Genomic DNA, 20,587 nt, shown 5'->3' on the forward strand with positions numbered 1-20,587 from the left:
TGAAGTGGTGGAGGGACCTAGTGTTGCAAACAGAGAGACCCAGACTCTAACCTTGACTGTGTAGTTTTCCAAGTTGATGAGCTCAGTTTCTTCATTTATAAACTAGAGATAATTTCACCCCTCATAAAGATGTCAAAATTAAACCGAGGACCAGAGAGTCAGATTAGTGGTTAAGAGCGCTGGTTGCTTTTCCAGGGGATCCAGATTCCATTCCCATCATATATGTAGTGGCCCATAACCATCTGCAACTCCAATTCCAGGGATCTGATCCCCTGTTCTAGCCTCAAAGGGGTCAGTCATGCACACGGTACACAGTCCTACATGCAGACCAAACACTCAAACCCATAAAATAAAACTAAAAGGCACTGTGTGTCTATCACCTTTAATATCACTTAACTACTCTGGCAAATCATTATACGTGTTACATGAATTATAACAGGGTAACCCCTAGGACTGTCTGCTTAAGTAATAAGTTTGAAGCTCTAACAGCTAAACCCCATTATCAAAGGCATCGTGGAGCTGGTCTCCACCAGTTGTCACTTCTTTTGAGGATGGGTCCTATTTCTTCATATCTTCATACATTTCCTAAGCTTGGATTTTCAACTTGTAAAAGCTCTAGAGTTCTGTTATGTTCTATTGAAGAATATTGATTTGTCGCGGTCGGCAATCTTGGAGGTTCCAAGGATCTGCGGGGGGACCCCTGTTGAGGACACGCGTGGAGCGGAGACGGGATGGCGAACAGAGACACAGACACAGAGAGAGTGTGGTCAGCTGTTGTAACTTTACTGAGAGAGCATCAGACATTTATACACAATTTTCATTGTATAACAATCTTGGACCATGGCCAAGAACATTTGATTTTTCTGCAAAAAGGTATAGCTTGCTTTTTTTTCAGACGAGCCACAGTCAGCCAGCCTAGTCTAGTTTTCCGTTTGTCACATCAAGGAGGAAGTTTCAGGGGACCGCAAGTCTGGCATATCTTACGCCATCAGGTCTGTGCATCTAGTTCTATCGCTCTAGTTAACCCTTTGATCCCATCTTTGTTAGTCCTGTAGATGTACATCCAAGGCTTGGGGCAATAATATTGCATGCCTGATCCCTGTCTAAAGTATCTGATGATCTGTGACCTTACCTCCCATTTCTCTTCTTCTGAGATCACACACCAAGGAGGACGGGCTCTTGCCAACCTTTCTGACCAAGGCAGTGACAAATACCTGACCCTATATCCATCCTTAGTAACCCACCTATCAAAATTCAAATCATATTCTCCAGTATATGGTAATGGAGCATCCGTTGGTCGATGCACATATGGTCCCCTGTAAGTACCTGGTTGCCACCACCTGTTTCTATACTCTGTAAAATATTCATAGCCGACCCAAAGCTCAAGGAATCATTTCTCAACAGTTCTACCAACACCTAATAGAAGAAGCATCACTATCCTTATATGTATAATTCTTTGCTAAATCTTATATTTCCTTATCTATAAGAGAAGACATAATCTGCAACCTTGGAGTCCCTGTCATCAGAGGCTCTGTCTGCTGTAAAGAGGAAACAGGAAAGCTTGTGGTATTAGTGATCAAAAATAGATCACGACCTTCTGTCCTATTATTAAAGGAAGTCTCCGTCTTGCCAAGATCATATTCAAAATCAAACAAAGAAAAAATAAAGAAATAAATGCTGACAACGATCTTTCCCATGACCCAGATGCCCATCAGCCCAGAGACAAGTTTACAACAGGGGGCAAGTCCAGGTGCACATCTTCTTGGAGTCCGCCGCATGCAAGCAGGGGGCTTAACCACGTGTGGTGCGAACCCTCGAACCGGCTCCCACTCAGGCGTCATGTCTGCCCCGGAGCTCGGTTATCTCTGCTACAGGCGCGGCATTGATTCACCATTTTTTCTTTAGAAAGCAGTTAACATAGCTAAAGCAAAACCCCTAGCACTGAAATTTAGCCTCGGTGCTTTTAGTCCTAGCTGTAAGTTTTCCAGTTCATTAGTACCTTAACAATCAGTTAGAAATTTGGTCCAAATTTATGCATAGGATGTGGTCATGTCTCATTTTCTCTGACTCTTTCTTTATAGAGTTTCAACCCCCACTATCAACCAGTGCTGTAGTCAACCACAATGTCTTCAGTTGCCTGGATCTAGAAATTTAAGAAAAAACAAAGTTTCTATCTGGGTTTCTGCCATCCCAAAAGGTGCCACTCATGGCCTGCCCTTAGAACAAAACCAACCAAAAGCAAAAGTGAGGAAGTTCCTTCACCCAACTCTTTCACTATCTGCTTTTTCTGTTACTAGAAAATTCAGTCAACTGGTGAAGATTTTAAAGTCCTTTTTCATAGTGTGTAGTTATTGTTCGCTTGATTCAACCAGAATGCACTCAACCACTGCCTGATATGGAAATTCCCTTAGAGTATTTGCAACATCTTCATCCTCATAAAAAAAATTATGTTCAAAAGACAAACATCACATAATCTCACATACATGGACAGACTTAGAAATCTGACCCCACAGGGGGGAAAAAAAAAAACAGGATGACAGAGGCTGGGACAGGAGCGGTGTCGTTCAACAGATGGGAATATCAGTTAGGCAGGAGAAATAAACAGTTCTATTGTACAGCATGAAGGCAGTAGTTAATAATAAGGTATCGTGTTCTAGACTACTCCTGAGAGATTCTGAGTGTTCTCACACAAAATCCTATGTAATACAATACATATGCATTATTCTAATTACCCTGATTGAGCCATTCTACAATATATAACATATCAAAACATGGTGTTGTATGCCTTAAATATATCCAGTTGTTATTTGTCGATTTAAAAAAGGTCTTAAGTGGGAGGAGATAGTAGAATGCATGTGACATTGAAGAAGAGGACCATGGGAGTGGGTGGGGCATAGCGGTGGGGGAGTAACAACAGAGGCACAGCCAATACAAAGTGTATATGAAAGTGCTACAATGCAACTGTTTTGATATATGATAATTATATCGATTTTGCGTCTTAACACTAGAAAATGTGTCAAATGTCATTTTAAAAACATAAGGCACGGGGCTGGAGCGATGGCTCAGCAGTTAAGAGCACTGTTCTTCCAGAGGTCCTGAGTTCAATTCCCATGGTGGCTCACAGCCACTTACAATGTGATCTGATGCTGTCTTCTGGCATGCAGGTGTACATGCAGATAGAGCACTAAACACACACACACACACACACACACACACACACACGACATCAAAAGTCTTGGCGTCTTGGGTGCTTCCCAGTCCTATGTCAAGGAGTGGGTGTGCCATAGAAGATCTCAGCTCCCAGGGAAGGTGCTGACTACAGTGACAAAGACAAGCAGCCTCAGTAGTGCTATATGAATATATATAATATGTGTGTATATTATATATACATATATATAATAATTAATGAAAAAAGAGGATGTGAATTTGAAAGAGAGCACCGTGATGTTTGGGTGTGCTTGGATGGAGGAAAGGGAGTGGGAGGAAATGATGTAATTATATTATAATCTGAAAAGTAAGAGAAAAAGTGGGGGTAGGGGAAAACCTGAGAGCTGAAGGGACCGTAAAAATTAAAGCAGAGAGGAAGACTGCCAAAGCAGGTGGGGCGTCACCTCCAGCTGGTGGAGAATCATATATGTAAAACCACTTAGGCAGTCCTCAGATAAAAGGTGCTAAAGTTTAACAGCCAGCTCAAAGAAGAAGGAGGAGGAGGAGGAGGAGGAAGAGGAGGAGGAGGAGGAGGAGGAGGAGGAGGAGGAGGAGGAGGAGGAGAAGGAGAAGGAGAAGAAGAAGAAGAAGAAGAAGAAGAAGAAGAAGAAGAAGAAGAAGAAGAAGAAGAAGAAGAAGAAGAAGAAGAAGAAGAAGAAGAAGAAGAAGAAGAAAACAAAGGAGGAGGAACGGGATAGGTGAGCAGCATTCTGAACTCACAGAACCAACTAGGGACACAGCCTCCTTCCTTTTGACAGTGAAGGAGAAATATACACACTTTGGACTTGGTTTCCTTTGACAACAATAAGGTCTTTTTAAAATAATAATCCCCGTGTCTTCCCCAGTATGCTACGGGTTCCTTACAGGAAGCTGAGAAAATGCCAGAAACAACTGCATGAAATAAGACGCATCTCTATGCACCGATGGTCTTCTTGCTAACAGTTTGCCATCTGCCATGCATGGGCGTGCGTGTGAGTAGGTTATACTTTTGAACATCACTGGGGGTGTAAAGAAAATAAATAAAAATCCGTCCTTCTTCCAGGCTGTTTCCGTCCTGCGCATCCATCAAACCTGTCTCTGCTTTTCCCGCTGGGGAGCACTCCAGGGCCCTGCTGTTTTCCTGGTGGGGAACACACTAAGGCCCTGTTGTTATCCTGGTGGAGCACTCCTGCGGTCCAGAGTAAACAACCAGGCAGAAGAAGCTTGACTTTTTATCCCTCTTCTGTTTCTCCCTTTCACACTGTTTCAGCCAACACTCCCCAAACTCTTCTCTAATCCTTGTCACAACCGTGAAATCTAAGATGCAAACCTTTTCCTTCCCTGACTGCAACCTTTTGTTCTCCAGGCTCACTCACCACCTGGCTACTGGGGGGGCGGGGCGGCGGTGTACCCGTGTTGATCAGCTCGTGATTGGCTAATGAACCAAAGAACATAAAGGTTGATAAAGGTCAAATATCTCTCCTGCCCAGCTATCTTGGGCTTGTTTTTGTCGGATTCTGGAGGGTTTTGTTTGGGTTTTATGGCAATGGGGTATGAGTTTAAGAATCATAGGTGTTTGGGGACAATTTTCTGATGCTTCGTAAAAAAAAAAAATGAAAACAAAGAACAACAAAATCAAACCTCAGACAGCAGACAGACACCGTTACCACAGGCATGGGACTTAAAGACACAGAGGCCAGTTCCAGACAAAACGCCCATTAGTGTAGACCCCAAAGTAAGTTGCCTCTGCCTTAGGTTACTTAAGATTTCCATTGGAAATGTATTGACTTTGGACAGTGGTGTTTGTTGTAGAACACCATGAATGCATGAAACGCCACTGCGCTTCTCTATAGATGTTCGATTCATGTGTTATTTCATCTTGATTTAAAACAGAAGGAGAGACGCTGAGGAACCAACCCAGTAGGTAAAGTGTATGGAGTACAAGCATGGGGGTCCCTGCGCCTACATCAAAAACCAGGCACGGTGTCACACACACTTGTAATCCCTACCTTCCTATTCACCTCGCCATGCTGGGGTGGAGAGGCATGGATTCAGGAGGATCCCTGAGCCTCATTAGCCACACAGGCTAGCCAAATCGGTGAGCTCTGGGTTCAGCGAGAGCCCATGTCCTAAAAAAATAAAATGGAGAGCAAATGAAAAATACATTCACTGCCATCTTCCATACACACACACACACACACACACACACACACACACACACACACACACACACACACACACACACACACTAATTATAATATACAAAGGAAAGACTCACTTTGTATAGGTTTCAGGTACATCTGGAGGGAGCCACTGTTGTCCTGGGAAATTTAGGGTCATGGGAAGAGAAGACAGGAAGTTAACAGATGAGGTTAAGTGAGTGGGGGAGGGGAGTAGCTGTCAGTGTTCCTTCTCTTCCATTCATCTTACTTGTCTGAGACCTGGCATGTATATGTCTACCTGAACATACTCTCTCCCTTCCCCTGGGGAGCACATTCTACAAGAGTCATTTCACACAGAGCTCTTCGGGGAAAGCCTTCCCACTCCTCAGTCCTAGGTGGTAAATTGTTACAAGTAATAAGAAAGAAAATAACAGGACGATTGAAGACTTGGGGCTGTTTGTTTGTTTGTTTGTTTTTTCTGGGTTTGCTCTCAGAGATCCCCCCAGTGCCTTGACCTAGTTTGTCAGGATGCCCAAAGCTAGCTCCCACCTCGAATATGATCCAGATCAGCTTCCTCAAATCAGTAAAGGACACCCCAATATATCACCCACAGAGCTAGCATGTAACCAAGTAACAATTAGTTGTTCTTTCTGTGCCTTCCTCCAGTCAGCCTCCATCCCCACCCTCCTGGAGCCTTCCATTTTCATCTGCCTGCCTGCAGCAGACACGCCACAGGCCCCCAAGCTCCTCAGCCTCCAGTATCTTTTTTTTATGATTTATTTATTTTTATCTCATATGTGTTGGCGTTCTGCCTACATGTATGTCTGCATGGGGGTATCAGATCCCCTGGAACTGGAGTTACAGACTGTTGTGAGCTACCTTTGGGTGCTGGGAATCGAACCTGGGTCCTCTGGAAGAGCAGCAGAGCATTACTTGTTTATTGAAGAACAGAAATGAAACTGATCCACAGCTGTATTTAAATCTAAACACAGACAAGCACATACCAGTACCAAATGTTCACCTTTACACGATATAGCCTCATGAGCCTGTAACCACAAGTCATAATAGACACAAAAACATCCCCCTAGTTATAAGCAGTCACCTATTGAACATGCATTCATTCATACAAACGTAAATATGGAGGGAAACATCACACTGCACACAGCGTACCCATGGTAGACGTGCCACAGTGGAGCATATTCTAAAGCATGTGTGTACTCAAGTTTACATGTAGAATCTGATGGCATAGACATATGCATGCACACACACACACACACACACACACACACACACACACAGAGAGAGAGAGAAGAGACACAGAGAGAGACCGAGACAGAGACAGAGAGAGAGAAAGAGAGAGAGAGAAAGAAAGAGAAAAAGAGAAAGAGACAGAGAGAGACAGACAGAGACAGAGACAGAGACAAAGAGAGAGAGACAGAGAGAGAGAGAGATGTGATGATGAAGACTAACTCCATATTCACTGTCTTATGCTCTCAGTCAAATCCAACTAATCTGGTATAAATACAAACTAATCAATACGCTGGGGCACTGTACTGGTTTGAATGAGAAATGTCTTCCATAGGCTCAGGCAGTTGAGCATTTAGCCTTCTCTTGGTGGCAAACACCATTTGCAGAGGTTTATGCTGTACGGCCTTGCTGGAGGTAGTATGTCACTGAGGCTTGGATTTGAAACTCAAAGGCCACACCCCACTTCCAGTTTGTTCTCTCTGCTTTGTGTTCAGGGGTTCAGGAGGTGAGCTCTCAGCCTCCTGCTAATGCCCCCAGGCCTGCCGCTTGTGCCACACTGCTCCATTACAACGAACTCTCATTCCACAGGAACAGTAAGACCAGGTAAACACTTCCATACGCTGCCTTCATCATGGTGGTGTTTTGGCAAGGTTAAAGAAAAGTAAATAATACAGACAAGTTGCGGCATGAATTCCAACAGAGACCCCACTTGTGCACCCGAAATGATACACCCAGAAGAAGGTACAAGCAGAGCTAAGCGAGGCAGAGGCTCCCATCATAACCTACTAATCAAAACGATAGCAGCGTGAACATGTTCACAAGCATGGAGGACTTGGGGACAACAGTGGCTCGCTAAGGAGGAGAAAGCAAACATGAGTCGATAGTCTACAGTGAGAGATGATAGACAACAAGGCAAAGTCCTGTGCAGGCTTCAGCTCCATCCAGAGCAATCTGAACATCTAACGCTGATCAGAAATTGCCCAACAGGGCACCAAGCCTCCAGGATAAACTTCCTACTCACAGATCCTTGAGTATGGTGGAAGAGGGCACTGATGCTTGGCTTTGATGAAGAAGCACTGGGGTGGGAGGCTTCTCACACACCACCAGCTTCTTTAGGGTTGTCCTGGAGGCATTTCAAAATGAGACAGGCCTTGCTTGCCCACCGTAACTGAATGTTACCAAAGACACCAGGAGCTTTGGCTACAGGACATAGAAATATCAATCTCAAACTGACCAGGAAATTGTCTCCTTAGTGGTTCTGGGAGTATCATTGGTCTGACCAAGTGTGGACCCTCTCGCTACAATAAAAACAAGAGGCTCCCAAAGGCAGATTGAAGTTCAGAGGAACATCAATCCATATCCTTTTTTCTTGTCAAGTAATAAGATGTGATAATAACAGATGAATAAAATAGCTATTTATTGACTTTAGCATTAACTCAACCATTACTACCAAGAAGAAGATTCACCTATAAAGTTCAGTTTGTTATTGAAGTCAGCTCTTCAAGGACACACAACAGACAAGATCTCAGGGACACTGATTGGATTGCCCAGGAGTTGGTATCTGCCCAGGTTAGGGTTCCATTCTATGCTGTGCCATTGCTCTCAATCACGGAACCAGAAAGGGAGACTGGAACCATCAGAGGGAGACTTCCCAAGGTTGCTGCTTATTCACTCTGGAAACCTGTCTGAGATGCTTGCTGCTGTTCCCACATGTCTCTGGCATGTGACCGCTGTCACCGATCCTTCATTCACGCCCCTGTGTCTCTCCTGCATAACTCCTGTTCCTGCTCTGTCATTCATGTGCCCGGAAAAAAAAATCAATAAGGACAAATACACTTGATCTCTCCAAGCTCTGTTCCCATTCTGGCCCCCGTGCCGAACATGAGAACATGCCTGACCACTCAGGGTCCTTCTGGGTGCCTCCTCCACTGAGAAACAGATTCTCTAAATTACCCCTTCCTTCTATTCAAGTGGAAACAAGGGGAGAGGAGAGGTCCGTGCTGGGTATAGTGCAGGTGCAGGAGAGATTGATGCCTGCCAAGCCTAGGCTAATCCCATTCCCCCCCGCCCCTTCCTCCTCCAAAATCAACAAACAACCTTTCTCTCTGCTTTCTTCTCGGCCCTTCGTTTCCTCCCCAACCGGTCTCAGAGTCCAACAGCCTAAAATGAGATGAGCTAATTGCCACTCATGAGCTCCAACCTCACCCAATGGTCTAATGCTGGGATACCATCATGGGAGGGACCCATCCATCAAAGCCTGCCAGCATCCACCCAAGGTCCCTCCCAGGGTCTCAAGGAAGCCAGGGTCAGCAAGCACCTAGTGTTTATATCAGAGCCTGCTGGAACCAAATCCATACCCAGCATGGTGCCACACTTATGCCTTCACTCAAACAATTCCAGTGACCACCTGCCTCCCCTCTCAAGGTCTCTCTCAGGGTAAGAATATCTACCAATATCCTTTTGGTGTCAAGCTCCGTGCTAACTCCTTTTTCACCTTAGTGCTTGCCTGGGGGCTATCTCAATGCCAACCCCATCCTCCTCCCTCCTGGGAGCCCATCCTGCAGCTAAGCTTAATTCCCAGGTGTCTCCCAGGGTGAGCTGAGCTGGATAATGAGGAGGAAAGAGAATCAAATCCCTGCTCCTTTATGACCCGGTCATCTCAATGAGGTTGGTGATGCACCAACTGCACAATGACTAAGATTCCACAGATGGGATACACATCATCTTCCTGGGCTACGGGTTCATCAAAACTGTCCAGATTATTAAAGAAGACTTACAATGTGAGAGAACAGTAGGGTCATTTTCCCTTCTCCATAGCCACCCTCAGCATCCCAGGGTCCTCTTCTGTTCCCCATGCTGGACGCTCATCTAAATCTCTCCACCTCAGCCCACTGATAACATCCAGGCATCAGCACACTTACCCACCCCCCACCAAATATGACCTTTATTTCCCCAATGCTCTCTTCTCACTGGTGGGAAAGATGTCTAGACAGGGAAAGCTAAAAGTATGAGCAAGAGTAGATGTTAATGCCTCTGACTTTCGGGCTTTCCATGTATGTGCCCCCCATGCCACCCCTATGTTTTGTTCACGTGCACCCATAGAAAACATGTGTAAATTACAGCATCATTGAGCCAGTGACTCTGATGGCCTCCTCTACAAATCTCGATAGGAATCCAGTGGGGCTTTCGTAAATTAGAACTTTGCTACCATATTGGAGTTGTGATTATCATTTCTCAAGACCTAGACAGACCCCCAGATATTGGCTCTAGTACTGTGCCAAATTCCAGTGAAATATGACTCTGGTCTTCCCTACCTTTCTCAGATCTTATGTTCCAGCAATCCATCCTAGACTCAGAGACTTCTCTGGGTTCTGAGCATTAAGAGACAGCATGAAGCCATAACCAAAGTGCATCCACGCCGGGGCACAGGTGTTGACTCCAAGATCCTCCTGCAGTTTGTGTCCTTCCAGGCACTCCCCATCCACAGCCTTTCTTGACTCAAGATCCATAACCCATAGCCCTGGAGTCGCCAATTCTCGGTTCCTTACATTCAGGACCCACTTCATTGAAAGTCTCCCAGGGTTGGCTGTGGAAGTGTAGGTCTGTAATCCCAGCACTCAGAGCAGACAGGTGGATCTCTGTAGTCTATGTACAGACCTCCGGACTACCCAGAACTACATAGTGAAAACTTGTCTCAAACAAGAAAGAAAAGTGATCTTTCAACTTCATAGCCATTCATCCTATTTCGAACAAATGAATTATAGGGTTCTTCTCTCCTAAGACCCTAATATGGCTATCACTTGTGCCCTTTCTCAAAGGAAGGGTCTCTAGTATACATGTCATGAAGGATCCAGTTCTGGCTTCTCTCTACTGTCCTCTGTAATGCATAGTTTTGGAGCACTTCCTCCTTAGACACCACAAACTCAGTCTACTCCCTGTTAATCTGTCATGGAGCCCTCCTCCTCCTTGAGTGTTGGCTATGTCCCAAACTAGGTGCATGACGGGGGTAGTCTGGAGGTAAAATTAGACAGTTGCATAATCAAGACCAAAGGCCAGCCTTCTATCTCAGAATGTATAAAAACAAGCTAATTCAGCCATCACTGTGTCTGTCATCCCATCGCCACCATGCTGGCCTCAGGACTCCTTCTGGTGGCCTCAGTGGCCTTCCTCAGTGTCCTGGTCTTGATGTCTGTCTGGAAGCAGAGGAAGCTCTCAGGGAAGCTGCCTCCTGGACCCACCCCATTGCCCTTCATCGGGAACTACCTCCAGCTGAACACAGAGAAAATGTACAGCTCTCTCATGAAGGTGCCACTGGGCATGGAGATGGGTCGAATGGGGGCGTGGAGGGATGCCCAATTTTGATTGAGGTTTTGTGGTAGGTATTGACCAGATGGGAGTGTAATTTTAGGCCAGGGGAATTGTGAAGAAATCAGCACTTTCTAGGCCAGTGGTATCACATCTTGGGACACCCAGTCTGATAACTATTAGAACTCTAGAGAGATGAATCCCAGACCGGATATCAAAGAATGAACCATCCCCTCTTACCTTCTCTGATCATTCTCCTCCATCAGATCAGCCAACGTTACGGTCCTGTATTCACCATCCACCTGGGACCTCGCCGAGTTGTGGTGCTGTGCGGACAGGAGGCAGTCAAGGAGGCTCTGGTGGACCAAGCTGAGGAATTCAGTGGTCGGGGAGAGCAGGCCACCTTCGACTGGCTTTTCAAAGGCTATGGTGAGGGGAAGACCCAGGGGAATGTGGCAGAGGACATTTGAGGGCATCAGTTTCCCCAGATTTCTCCCTGACTGTCTATCCCCTCCAAGCAATCTTCTCCCCACATCCCTGTCTCAGACTGGTCTCTCTGCCAGTGTTTCCTGACTGCCCCACCTCCACCCATGCCTCCTTTTCCACCTAGCAATTGCTGTCGGAATCCTGCCGCCTCTAAGGGGATCCGAAGCTTCCCTGCAACCCACACCATCATTTTCAGCTTCTGCGATTGCTTTTTCTCTTCCTCTCCTCTGCTTTCCAGTGTCAGACATCACAGAACGTTTGTTCCTAGGTTCTATCTACCAGCAACGATTTCTTCTCTTTCCAGACTCTCTTTGTGTCTCTCTCTTTATTTCCCTCTCTTTTTTTGCTCAATTACACTTCTTTCACAATTGTATCCACCCTCAGCTCTCTGCAGTCTCCTGTCTCTCACCTCTGTCTCTGCACCTCTGTCTCCCTCTTCTTACTGTCCAGTAACTTGCTCTTTTACCTGTACTTTCGTGGTGCCTTCTTGTGTTTTGCATTTGCATTTCCAAGGATCTGTGTGCATCTTTTTCCTTCTTGACCGCCTGAAGGGGAACAGCGCAAGGGTGGTCAATGGCCAGCCACGCCCCCTGACTTCTCCTGGCTTCTCATTCACCTTCCCAGGCGTAGCCTTCAGCAGCGGGGAGCGAGCCAAACAGCTAAGGCGCTTCTCCATCGCCACGCTGCGGGACTTCGGCGTGGGCAAGCGTGGCATCGAGGAGCGTATCCAAGAGGAGGCGGGCTTTCTCATCGAGTCATTTCGAAAGACGAACGGTAAGCGGAGCACCGTTCTCCGGACCTACCAAGGGAAAGCAGCACCATGTCCCAGGATAGAAACTAGGCTAGGGAAGTGTATGCTGGTCCCCTACTGTGGGATCTGGTCTCAGCGTTTTTGGTTCAGCGCTGCAGCCAGTGCCCTTCTTGAGTTCTCAGATTCAAAGTATCTGATGCTAACACCCAGGCGATGCTTTTTGCCTAGTTCCAATGTCTCCCTTTCTTTCCTCCTCCTCCTCCCCTTCCTCCCCCTCCTCCCCCTCCTCCTCCTCCCTCTCCTCCTCTTCCCCATCCACAGGTGCCCTCATTGACCCCACCTTCTATCTGAGCCGGACAGTCTCCAATGTCATTAGCTCAATAGTCTTCGGGGACCGCTTCGACTATGAGGACAAAGAGTTCCTGTCACTGCTTCGAATGATGCTGGGAAGCTTCCAGTTCACAGCTACCTCCACGGGGCAGGTAACCTGTTTCAACCTTGTCCTGTCATACCTCCTGACCTTGACTGCCAGCTCACTCCCAAACTGCTTCCAGCAGGCACCTTCACACTAGCCCTTGCAGTTTTGCAAGAACAAATAAATGTCAATATGTAGACATCCTCAACAGCTGCCCCTGAAATCAAAAGCTGGCAGTCTATCTCCCTTTCCCCCTCCCTTTCCCCCTTCCCCTTTCCCCCTCCCCTTCCCCCTCCCCTCTCCCTCCCCTCCCCCTCCCTCTCATGTACACACACACACACACACACACACACACACACACAGCCACTCAGCTCCTTCAGCTGGGCACATGTTACCACCACAATTTGTTTTAATTTCTAACACAAGATTGCCATAGGAAGGGTCCGCTGAAAACACCACCCCTCTTCAGTTCCTGAACATCTGGCACTGCAGAAAACACAGAGCTAGCCCACTGGAGTATGTAGATGAGTGCCCCTTACTCAGCCACGGAACTAAGCAAACGTCTGAGGCTCCAAGCGAAATTTCTGCACAGATGTCCCCCAAACATCCAAGTAAGGGTCTTTCAACACAGCTCATTCACACTCCTAAGCACGACCATCTGTGAAGCTGTTTGAATAACAAAGCAGGTGAAGATATGGATATCAGCACTACTTAAAATAGAAATAATAAGACAATTTTGGACAAGCATACATTGTGTATTGAGCCTTTTCAGCCCCATACCCCCCACCTTCCCTGTTCTCACACTTCCTCCTCTTCCTCCTCCTCCTCTTCCTCTTCCTCCTCTTCCTCCTCCTCCTTCTGTTAGTCCTGTTTGTCCCTGAGACAGTTTTATTTCTACTTCTAAGTGATACACATGTACATATATATGCATATGTATGTACAACGTGATTTGAATTAATACCACAGATTGAAAGAACACATACACGGGTTCTCTAATACTGGTTAAATTTATTTGATATGATCTCCCATTGTGTCTGCTTTCCTGAAAATTTCCATACCATTGTTTTTAATGGCTGAAAAATTTTACACACACACACACACACACACATACACATATACATATATACATATACATATATATCTCACATTTTCTCTTTCATTACCTTGTCTTTGGACAGCTAGTTTGAGTGCATAATTCAGTTACTGTGACTACCCAGGACTGGTTGGTTTAATACTGGAAAACCTGCGAACCTTCACCATCCAAACCCTGCTAGTATTTGAACAGCTGCCTCTAGCTAATGTCACCCAAATACCTAAGCATCTACAGATGAAACTTCAGCCCAACAACTGAATGTCATTCAAGCCAGCCATGCGCAAGAACTCCAAACCTATATATGCGACCAAATCCACCTCACTTAAAATCTTGGACAATAGCCCTCTCACTTAAACTATAAGAAAACTATATTGCCTCCTTGCCCTACCAGGTTACCTGAACCTCAGGACAGGTGACAGAAAAGTCCCTTGCCTGAAAACAGCCACCACCCCTGTTGGATTTTATGCAGTCTTGGTTTCTCCTCCTTTTTCCACCCTCAGCTCTATGAGATGTTCTCTTCTGTGATGAAACACCTGCCAGGCCCCCAGCAACAGGCCTTTAAGGAGCTGCAGGGGCTGGAGGACTTCATAACCAAGAAGGTGGAACAGAATCAGCGCACGCTGGATCCCAATTCCCCAAGGGACTTCATCGACTCTTTCCTCATCCGAATGCTGGAGGTAAACCCAGAAGTTAGGGAGCATGGCGGGAGGTCCAAAGCCAAGCAGGATGAAATCACGCTTGGGGAATGGGGGTAATGGTGGACCACTTAAATCAGTCCTCTCAATATAAACCTCACATATTACCACTCAGCACCACTGTTCCTTTCACTTCTCAGTCTCAGGAGGATGGACAGACTGAGATCACAGCCAGGATGTGGTGCTGCCATATGCCAGGCACCATTTTAAACCATTTTAAAGGCTTAGTGATATCCACTTATTTAGTATTCACACCTTGGACGAGGTTGTGTTATGACTCCCATTTTACAAATGAGTAGGCTGCAGCTCTGAGAATATAGGCAACTCGTCCTGCATCACAGCTGTCTCAGGCTGACACACCACTTAACGTTGCCTGTCCTCATTGTCATTCACGTCTGTGGCACAGGTGACCTAGCTTTATTGTGACCTTCTCTCACCTATATGGAACAGAGGCAGGGGTGTTTTGTGATAGGCTGTAGCCCTAGTTGGCCTGAAACTTGCTCTGCACACCAGGCAAGTCTCAAACCTGCCGTGGTCCTCCTGAGGCTGCTTTCTGATGGCTTGGATTATCAACATGTGGTATCCGGCTGAGATGGAACTTCATGTAGTCTGAATGCAAAGGATTGAGGGATGAGATTCCCCTAGAAAATATTAAGGTTCGTAATGAAGAGATGGGATTTATTGCCTAGCATTCATTGTCTGAGGGTTGGAAAGATGGGTCAGTGGTTAAGAGCACTGGCTGCTCTTCCAGAGTGCCAGTGGGTTCAATCCCAGCACATGCATGGCAGCTCACAACCATGTCATTACAGTCCCAGTAGATCCAATGCCCTCTTTGGGCCTCCATGGTTACTGAACGCATGTAGTGCTCTGACACACATGCAGGCAAAACACTCATACACTCAAAATAATTTTTAAAAAAGCTCTGTATCAGGATGGGGATTTAGCTCAGTGGTAGAGCACTTGCCTAGGAAGCGCAAGGCCCTGGGTTTGGTCCCCAGCTCCGAAAAAAAGAACAAAAAAAAAAGCTCTGTATCTACCTCTGAAAAACCATCTCAAGTTTTCCCTGACTTCCTCCAACATGACGTCAGTACCATTGTTTCTCGGGCTCTCTTCAGCCTTCCTTTCCTAAACATTTCGACCATTAAATAACTGACGACTAAGTTAGTAACAATCAGACAAGCACTAAGTCACGAATGACAGAAGAGCATTTATGGTCCCAGGTCACTTCCAAATGTCTGGGCCCCGGAGAGAACTCAGCATAGCCAGGGTTCCTCTTCTAAGCCTTAGGTCTGGCCCAAAGAGAAGTGAGTTCAAGTTGGGAAAAAAAAGCTAGAAGGGTACCAAGAGTGTAAGGAATGGATTTGACGTGAATATTTCCCTCCCTGCAGGAAAAGAAGAACCCCAATACTGAGTTCTACATGAAGAACTTGGTGCTGACTACCCTAAATCTCTTCTTTGCCGGCACAGAGACCGTCAGCACCACCCTGCGTTACGGCTTTCTGTTGCTCATGAAGCACCCGGATATTGAGGGTAACGAAGGCTTCAAGGGACAGGAAAGCAGGGGTTGAGGGGAGCATAACCTGGATATAGATTCTAAATTTGCATCTTTTATCTGCTACAATGTCCCCTACCTTTCTCAAGAAACCGGACTCTCAAACAGCTAGCTACCCCCTGCTTTGCCTAGACAGAGCCACAGCTGGTGGGCACCAGTCTCTAGTTGCTTAACCAACTGGTGTGCTGCTCGCCGCACTTCAGAGGAGTTACTTCCCCGTCTCCCGGGTCTCCTCGCAACTCCCGTACAATTATGGTATGATCCATCCAGCTCACGGGAAACTTCTTCACCAATGCAGGAGTTGCACATATTGAAAATGATCTACAATGCCATACACTGTTCCATGGCCTCCATCCCGTCTTAGTTTCTGAACTATCATCTCTACTGTGGCGTTCTTGGATTCCTAAACCGGTCCCTGTTCTTCTCAGCTAAGGTCCACGAGGAGATTGACCGGGTGATTGGCAGGAACCGGCAGGCCAAGTATGAGGACCGAATGAAGATGCCCTACACGGAGGCTGTGATCCACGAGATCCAGAGATTTGCAGACATGATCCCCATGGGCCTGGCTCGCAGGGTCACCAAGGACACCAAGTTTCGAGAGTTCCTCCTCCCCAAGGTGCTGATTCACCTAGCCTAGAGTGACCTCTAGACCTCTTCATGGGCCTCCAGGACCTCCTGCTCATTAGAAACCACCCGGCCCCTCTCTTGGTTTCTTAGTGACAGGCTTTCTCTGTCACCACATCCCACTGCCCTCCTACTTAGAGACTCCTATATCTTGTCTTCACCCCAGACTTTCCCACTCAGGAATTTTAACTCCATGCCTCTTAAGAAGTATAAACTTAATTTATCTAGATCTTGACTGTGTTGGAGATAGGAGTCTCATGTCTGCTATATATCCTGTTTGGGGCTACACACTTTCAATACCCCCAAATCTTGACTTGAGAGGCACAATTTGCCCCAGAAGACAAAGCCCGTATTACTCATCTGTCCTGGCTACTAGAACATGAGTCCCACATCCCCCATATCTTAAGGATAACCTCACATTCGGCAAAGCTCCTCCCTCAAAGGTCCCCTAACTCACTATCTTTACCTTCACTTGGATACCCTAGCTCACCCTTTTAACCCCTGTGGGCCAGCAGGACATTCATCCAAACATACCTCATGGAGTCTCTTCTTCATCACCAGGGTACTGAAGTATTTCCTATGCTGGGCTCTGTACTGAAAGACCCTAAGTTCTTCTCCAACCCCAACGACTTCAACCCAAAGCACTTCCTAGATGACAAGGGACAGTTTAAGAAGAGTGATGCCTTTGTGCCCTTTTCCATTGGTAAGAACCCACTGCCGAGTGCCAGACCACTGCTCACACCAACAGATAAGCTTCTCCATTGCTTCTGTCTGATGCAGCCAAATATTTCTCTCTATTTTGGAATATTCTCTTGCATCTAACTCTCGGCTAGTTAGCTGTAGCTCCCATAATTCCCAAGCACCATGTATCTGAACCCTGGAGACGTGATGGTCAAACTTTAGTGATAGGTGAAGGGAATGGAACCTCAAACTAAGCCAGAGGTCTTTCTCAGGTCACACAACCAGTTCTTAAAAAGGATGTGGCCACATGGCAGCCATACCATTCCCTATAGCTGTAGGGAAAGGTGTAAAAGTATTTTTTAATCTCCTGATGTAAATGTCTCCGAGGCTTACTGCCTCCCTCTGCTAACCTAGGCCTAACCCTGGAAGCTTCTAGCCTCTGAACAATCTTATCTAGCCTAGAATGTTTTCAGCCTCTGAGACTTGCTGCTAAATAAGCTCACACCTTCCTAGTTCCCTCTGATCTCTGGATGGCTGGTTCAACTCAGCTGTTTTGGCTCAAACTCCTCTAACAGATTCAGTCTGGCTTCTCTCTCTTTGCCTCTCCTGAGCTGCTCTACTTGGCTCCATGCTAACTTTGGCAATCTGTTCTGATCTTCTGTCTCCTTCTCATTCTCTGGCTTGTTCTGTCTTCACCTGGGCCTAGCTCGCTCTCTCAGTAACCTGCCTCTATATAACTGTCCCAGTTAAACTGCCCCCTTTCTCCATGTTTCTCTCTTTTCGCTGTTCTCTTTGTCTGCCACTCAATTAGACGTCATTTTCAAACATGGGTGCTTTCTTCTACAAACTAACTTTATCTTCATTGTTTGGAATTTAAAGTGTGTACCAAGGGTTTGCATTCCAGCCAGAGGGATTAAAGGTTGTGTGCTAAGGCTGAGCCACTCCACACCTAGAAACAGGTTTTTTCAGTAAATAACACAATCTCGGGGTTCACAGTGTGATCGAATATCCTGCAACAGAAGGGAATCCACATTTCTCATTGTTACAGCCTGGTATGGATCAACCCACTACAAGTACAAATACAACTGAGGCTCAGGAGTTAGAGCGTTCCTTAAACGTCTCAGCACTTCCTCCCATGAAGAATGCAGCCAGGGATTTGCTATCGGCAAAAACTGGCTTCACCTTCCCCTGTCTTGTCTCTTTAGGAAAACGGTATTGTTTCGGGGAAGGACTGGCAAGGATGGAACTCTTTCTCTTCCTCACAAACATCATGCAGAACTTCTGCTTCAAATCCCCACAGGCACCCCAGGACATCGATGTGTCTCCTAGACTTGTGGGCTTTGCCACAATCCCACCAAACTACACTATGAGTTTCTTGTCCCGTTGAGCCAGCATTGCGTGAGAGTAAAGGGAAGAATGGGGGTTGAAACTTAGAAAGGGTCGGATGTACTGAAGAAACAGAGGAAAAAGAGTAGACCTGCTGAAGATATATATTTCAAAGGTAGAGCCAGAGAAGGGGGAAATATCTACTATGCTGTGAATAGGAATAATAAAATAATAAAAGTAGATATTATTTATGGCATAAGTAGTCTTTGTCAAGTTTATGCTAAGGGGTCTTACAATCTCACTTAATACTCAGAAGTGCATGGGAAGGGGAAGAGAGTTCATGCTCATTTTATTAGGGTCACATTCTTGATCTTATGTTTCCCTAGTCTAAGTTTACCAAAGTCTCACAGAATCCAAGAGCTCACTAATATTTGGACAAAGATCTGTGTTCATTGGCCTTGGGCAGATTTTCAAATATCACCACCTCTCAGATAAAACATGAAAGCTCAAGTCTATTGCCACATCATCCTGGGCAGATCTTTGGGTGGGCAACCTGCCAGGCTCTACCACTTGCCTGGCCACACTCTGATCTACTTACAGAGAAAACTCAGGGCCTGCACCATGACATGAATGTGTGCTGATTTATGGATGCCCACGTAAGTGTGGTGCAGGGTTTCCTCAAGTTATGCACGAGTATATTTTCTGTCATGAGTTGGCTTCCAAAGGCCAAGTGTTTGCTCACAGATAAGAGTCAGTTAAAGCAGTTGAAAAGATGTGCTGTGGTACACTGGTGTAAATCTGGTGAGTAGATGCCTGTGCGATGCAGTCTCAACAGCAGTGGACACAGCAGCCAGCACTTTCTAGGCTTCTTACTTTTATGATGTCAGTATTAGTCATACCCAGGAGGAAGGGACAGATATAAGGATATCAAGGTGACATCTTTGAGAACTGTATTGCAAGCCCTCCCTGGTAGTAAATTTCAACCCTGCAAGCTGCATAAGCTTCCTGGGATAATGAAGAGAAGAAGGAGGGAACAGGGGTGAGGATGGCTGGGGAGGGGATGGGGTAGAGTAGGGAGAATGACTCAATTAGAAAAGTGCTTGCCAAGCAATAATGAGGACCCGAGTTTGGATCCTCAGCACCCCTCAAAAGCCCAGCGTAATGGCACAAGCCTGTCACCCTGATGCTGTGAGGTGCGTGAAAATTGCCTGGTCCCTGAAGATCACTGGGCAGCCCAGTCCAGTCAAATGGTGAACTCGGGATTTAGAGACCCTGTCTCAAAGAACAAAGTGGAGACAGGAAGATCAACAGAGTCAACTAACCTGGGGGCTAGCTCACTAGACCCTTGGGGCTCTCAAAGACTGAGCCACCAACCAAGGTGCACACGTGGCCTGGACAGAGGCCCCCAGCACATACGTAGCATATGTACATCTCAATCTTTATGTGGGTTCCCCAACAACTGGAGCAGGAGCTATCATAAAGCTATTGCCTGTCAGTGGAATCCATTCCCCTAACTGGGCTGCCTTGTCTCACCTCCGTGGGAGAGGGTGCACTTAGCCCTACAGAGACTTGATGCACAAGGAAGGGAATATACCCAGGTGGGCCCCATCCTCTCAGAAGAGAAGGGGATGGGAGATGGGGGAGAGGTTTGTAAGGAGGGAACAGGAGTTGGGCATTGTTCAGGATGGAAAATGAATAAATAAATTAATTAATGGGGAAAACTGGAGAGAAACTAAAGAAGACATGTACTGTTGACCTGTGGCCTCTACACACCCATGTACACATGCACCTGCATGCACATACAAAAATACACGCACACACACACACACACACACACACACACACACACACACACACAGACTAGCTCATTTTTAGCAACTGGCAAGAAAGCCTTTGAAAGTGAGGGAGGGAAAAAAACTAACACATTCTTTAATGCTGAAAAACATTAAAATAACAAACAAATGAAAAGCTCCTAAAGACGTGACCTGGGCTGCTGAGACAGGCCACATTCAACCAACGATGTTGCATTACATAGCAGCAGAGCTTGCAGCCTTCTGAAGGGC

At 46.3% G+C, this 20,587-nt stretch overlaps 1 protein-coding gene and 1 long non-coding RNA gene across 2 annotated transcripts; one reads left to right on the forward strand and one right to left on the reverse strand.

Moving 5' to 3' along the window:
• Positions 1 to 762: 762 nt before the first annotated feature.
• LOC103691073 (uncharacterized) lies at positions 763 to 12,186 on the reverse strand. The gene is made up of 5 exons (XR_015650181.1): positions 11,854 to 12,186; positions 11,142 to 11,325; positions 5,465 to 5,507; positions 5,196 to 5,315; positions 763 to 2,143 (listed from the first exon to the last, which is right to left on the reverse strand). It is a non-coding gene; the product is annotated as an uncharacterized LOC103691073 (long non-coding RNA).
• Positions 10,722 to 18,780, forward strand: Cyp2a3 (cytochrome P450, family 2, subfamily a, polypeptide 3). The gene is given in 9 exon segments (NM_012542.2): positions 10,722 to 10,901; positions 11,168 to 11,330; positions 12,012 to 12,161; positions 12,460 to 12,620; positions 14,147 to 14,323; positions 15,730 to 15,871; positions 16,322 to 16,509; positions 17,079 to 17,220; positions 18,404 to 18,780. Coding segments are annotated over 9 exon segments (1,485 nt in total). The 3' UTR covers positions 18,586 to 18,780.
• Positions 18,781 to 20,587: the final 1,807 nt, after the last annotated feature.

The sequence above is a fragment of the Rattus norvegicus genome, chromosome 1 (genome assembly GCF_021556685.1).
Source record: "Rattus norvegicus strain SHRSP/BbbUtx chromosome 1, alternate assembly SHRSP_T2T, whole genome shotgun sequence".
In the NCBI taxonomy this organism is placed as follows: domain Eukaryota; kingdom Metazoa; phylum Chordata; class Mammalia; order Rodentia; family Muridae; genus Rattus; species Rattus norvegicus.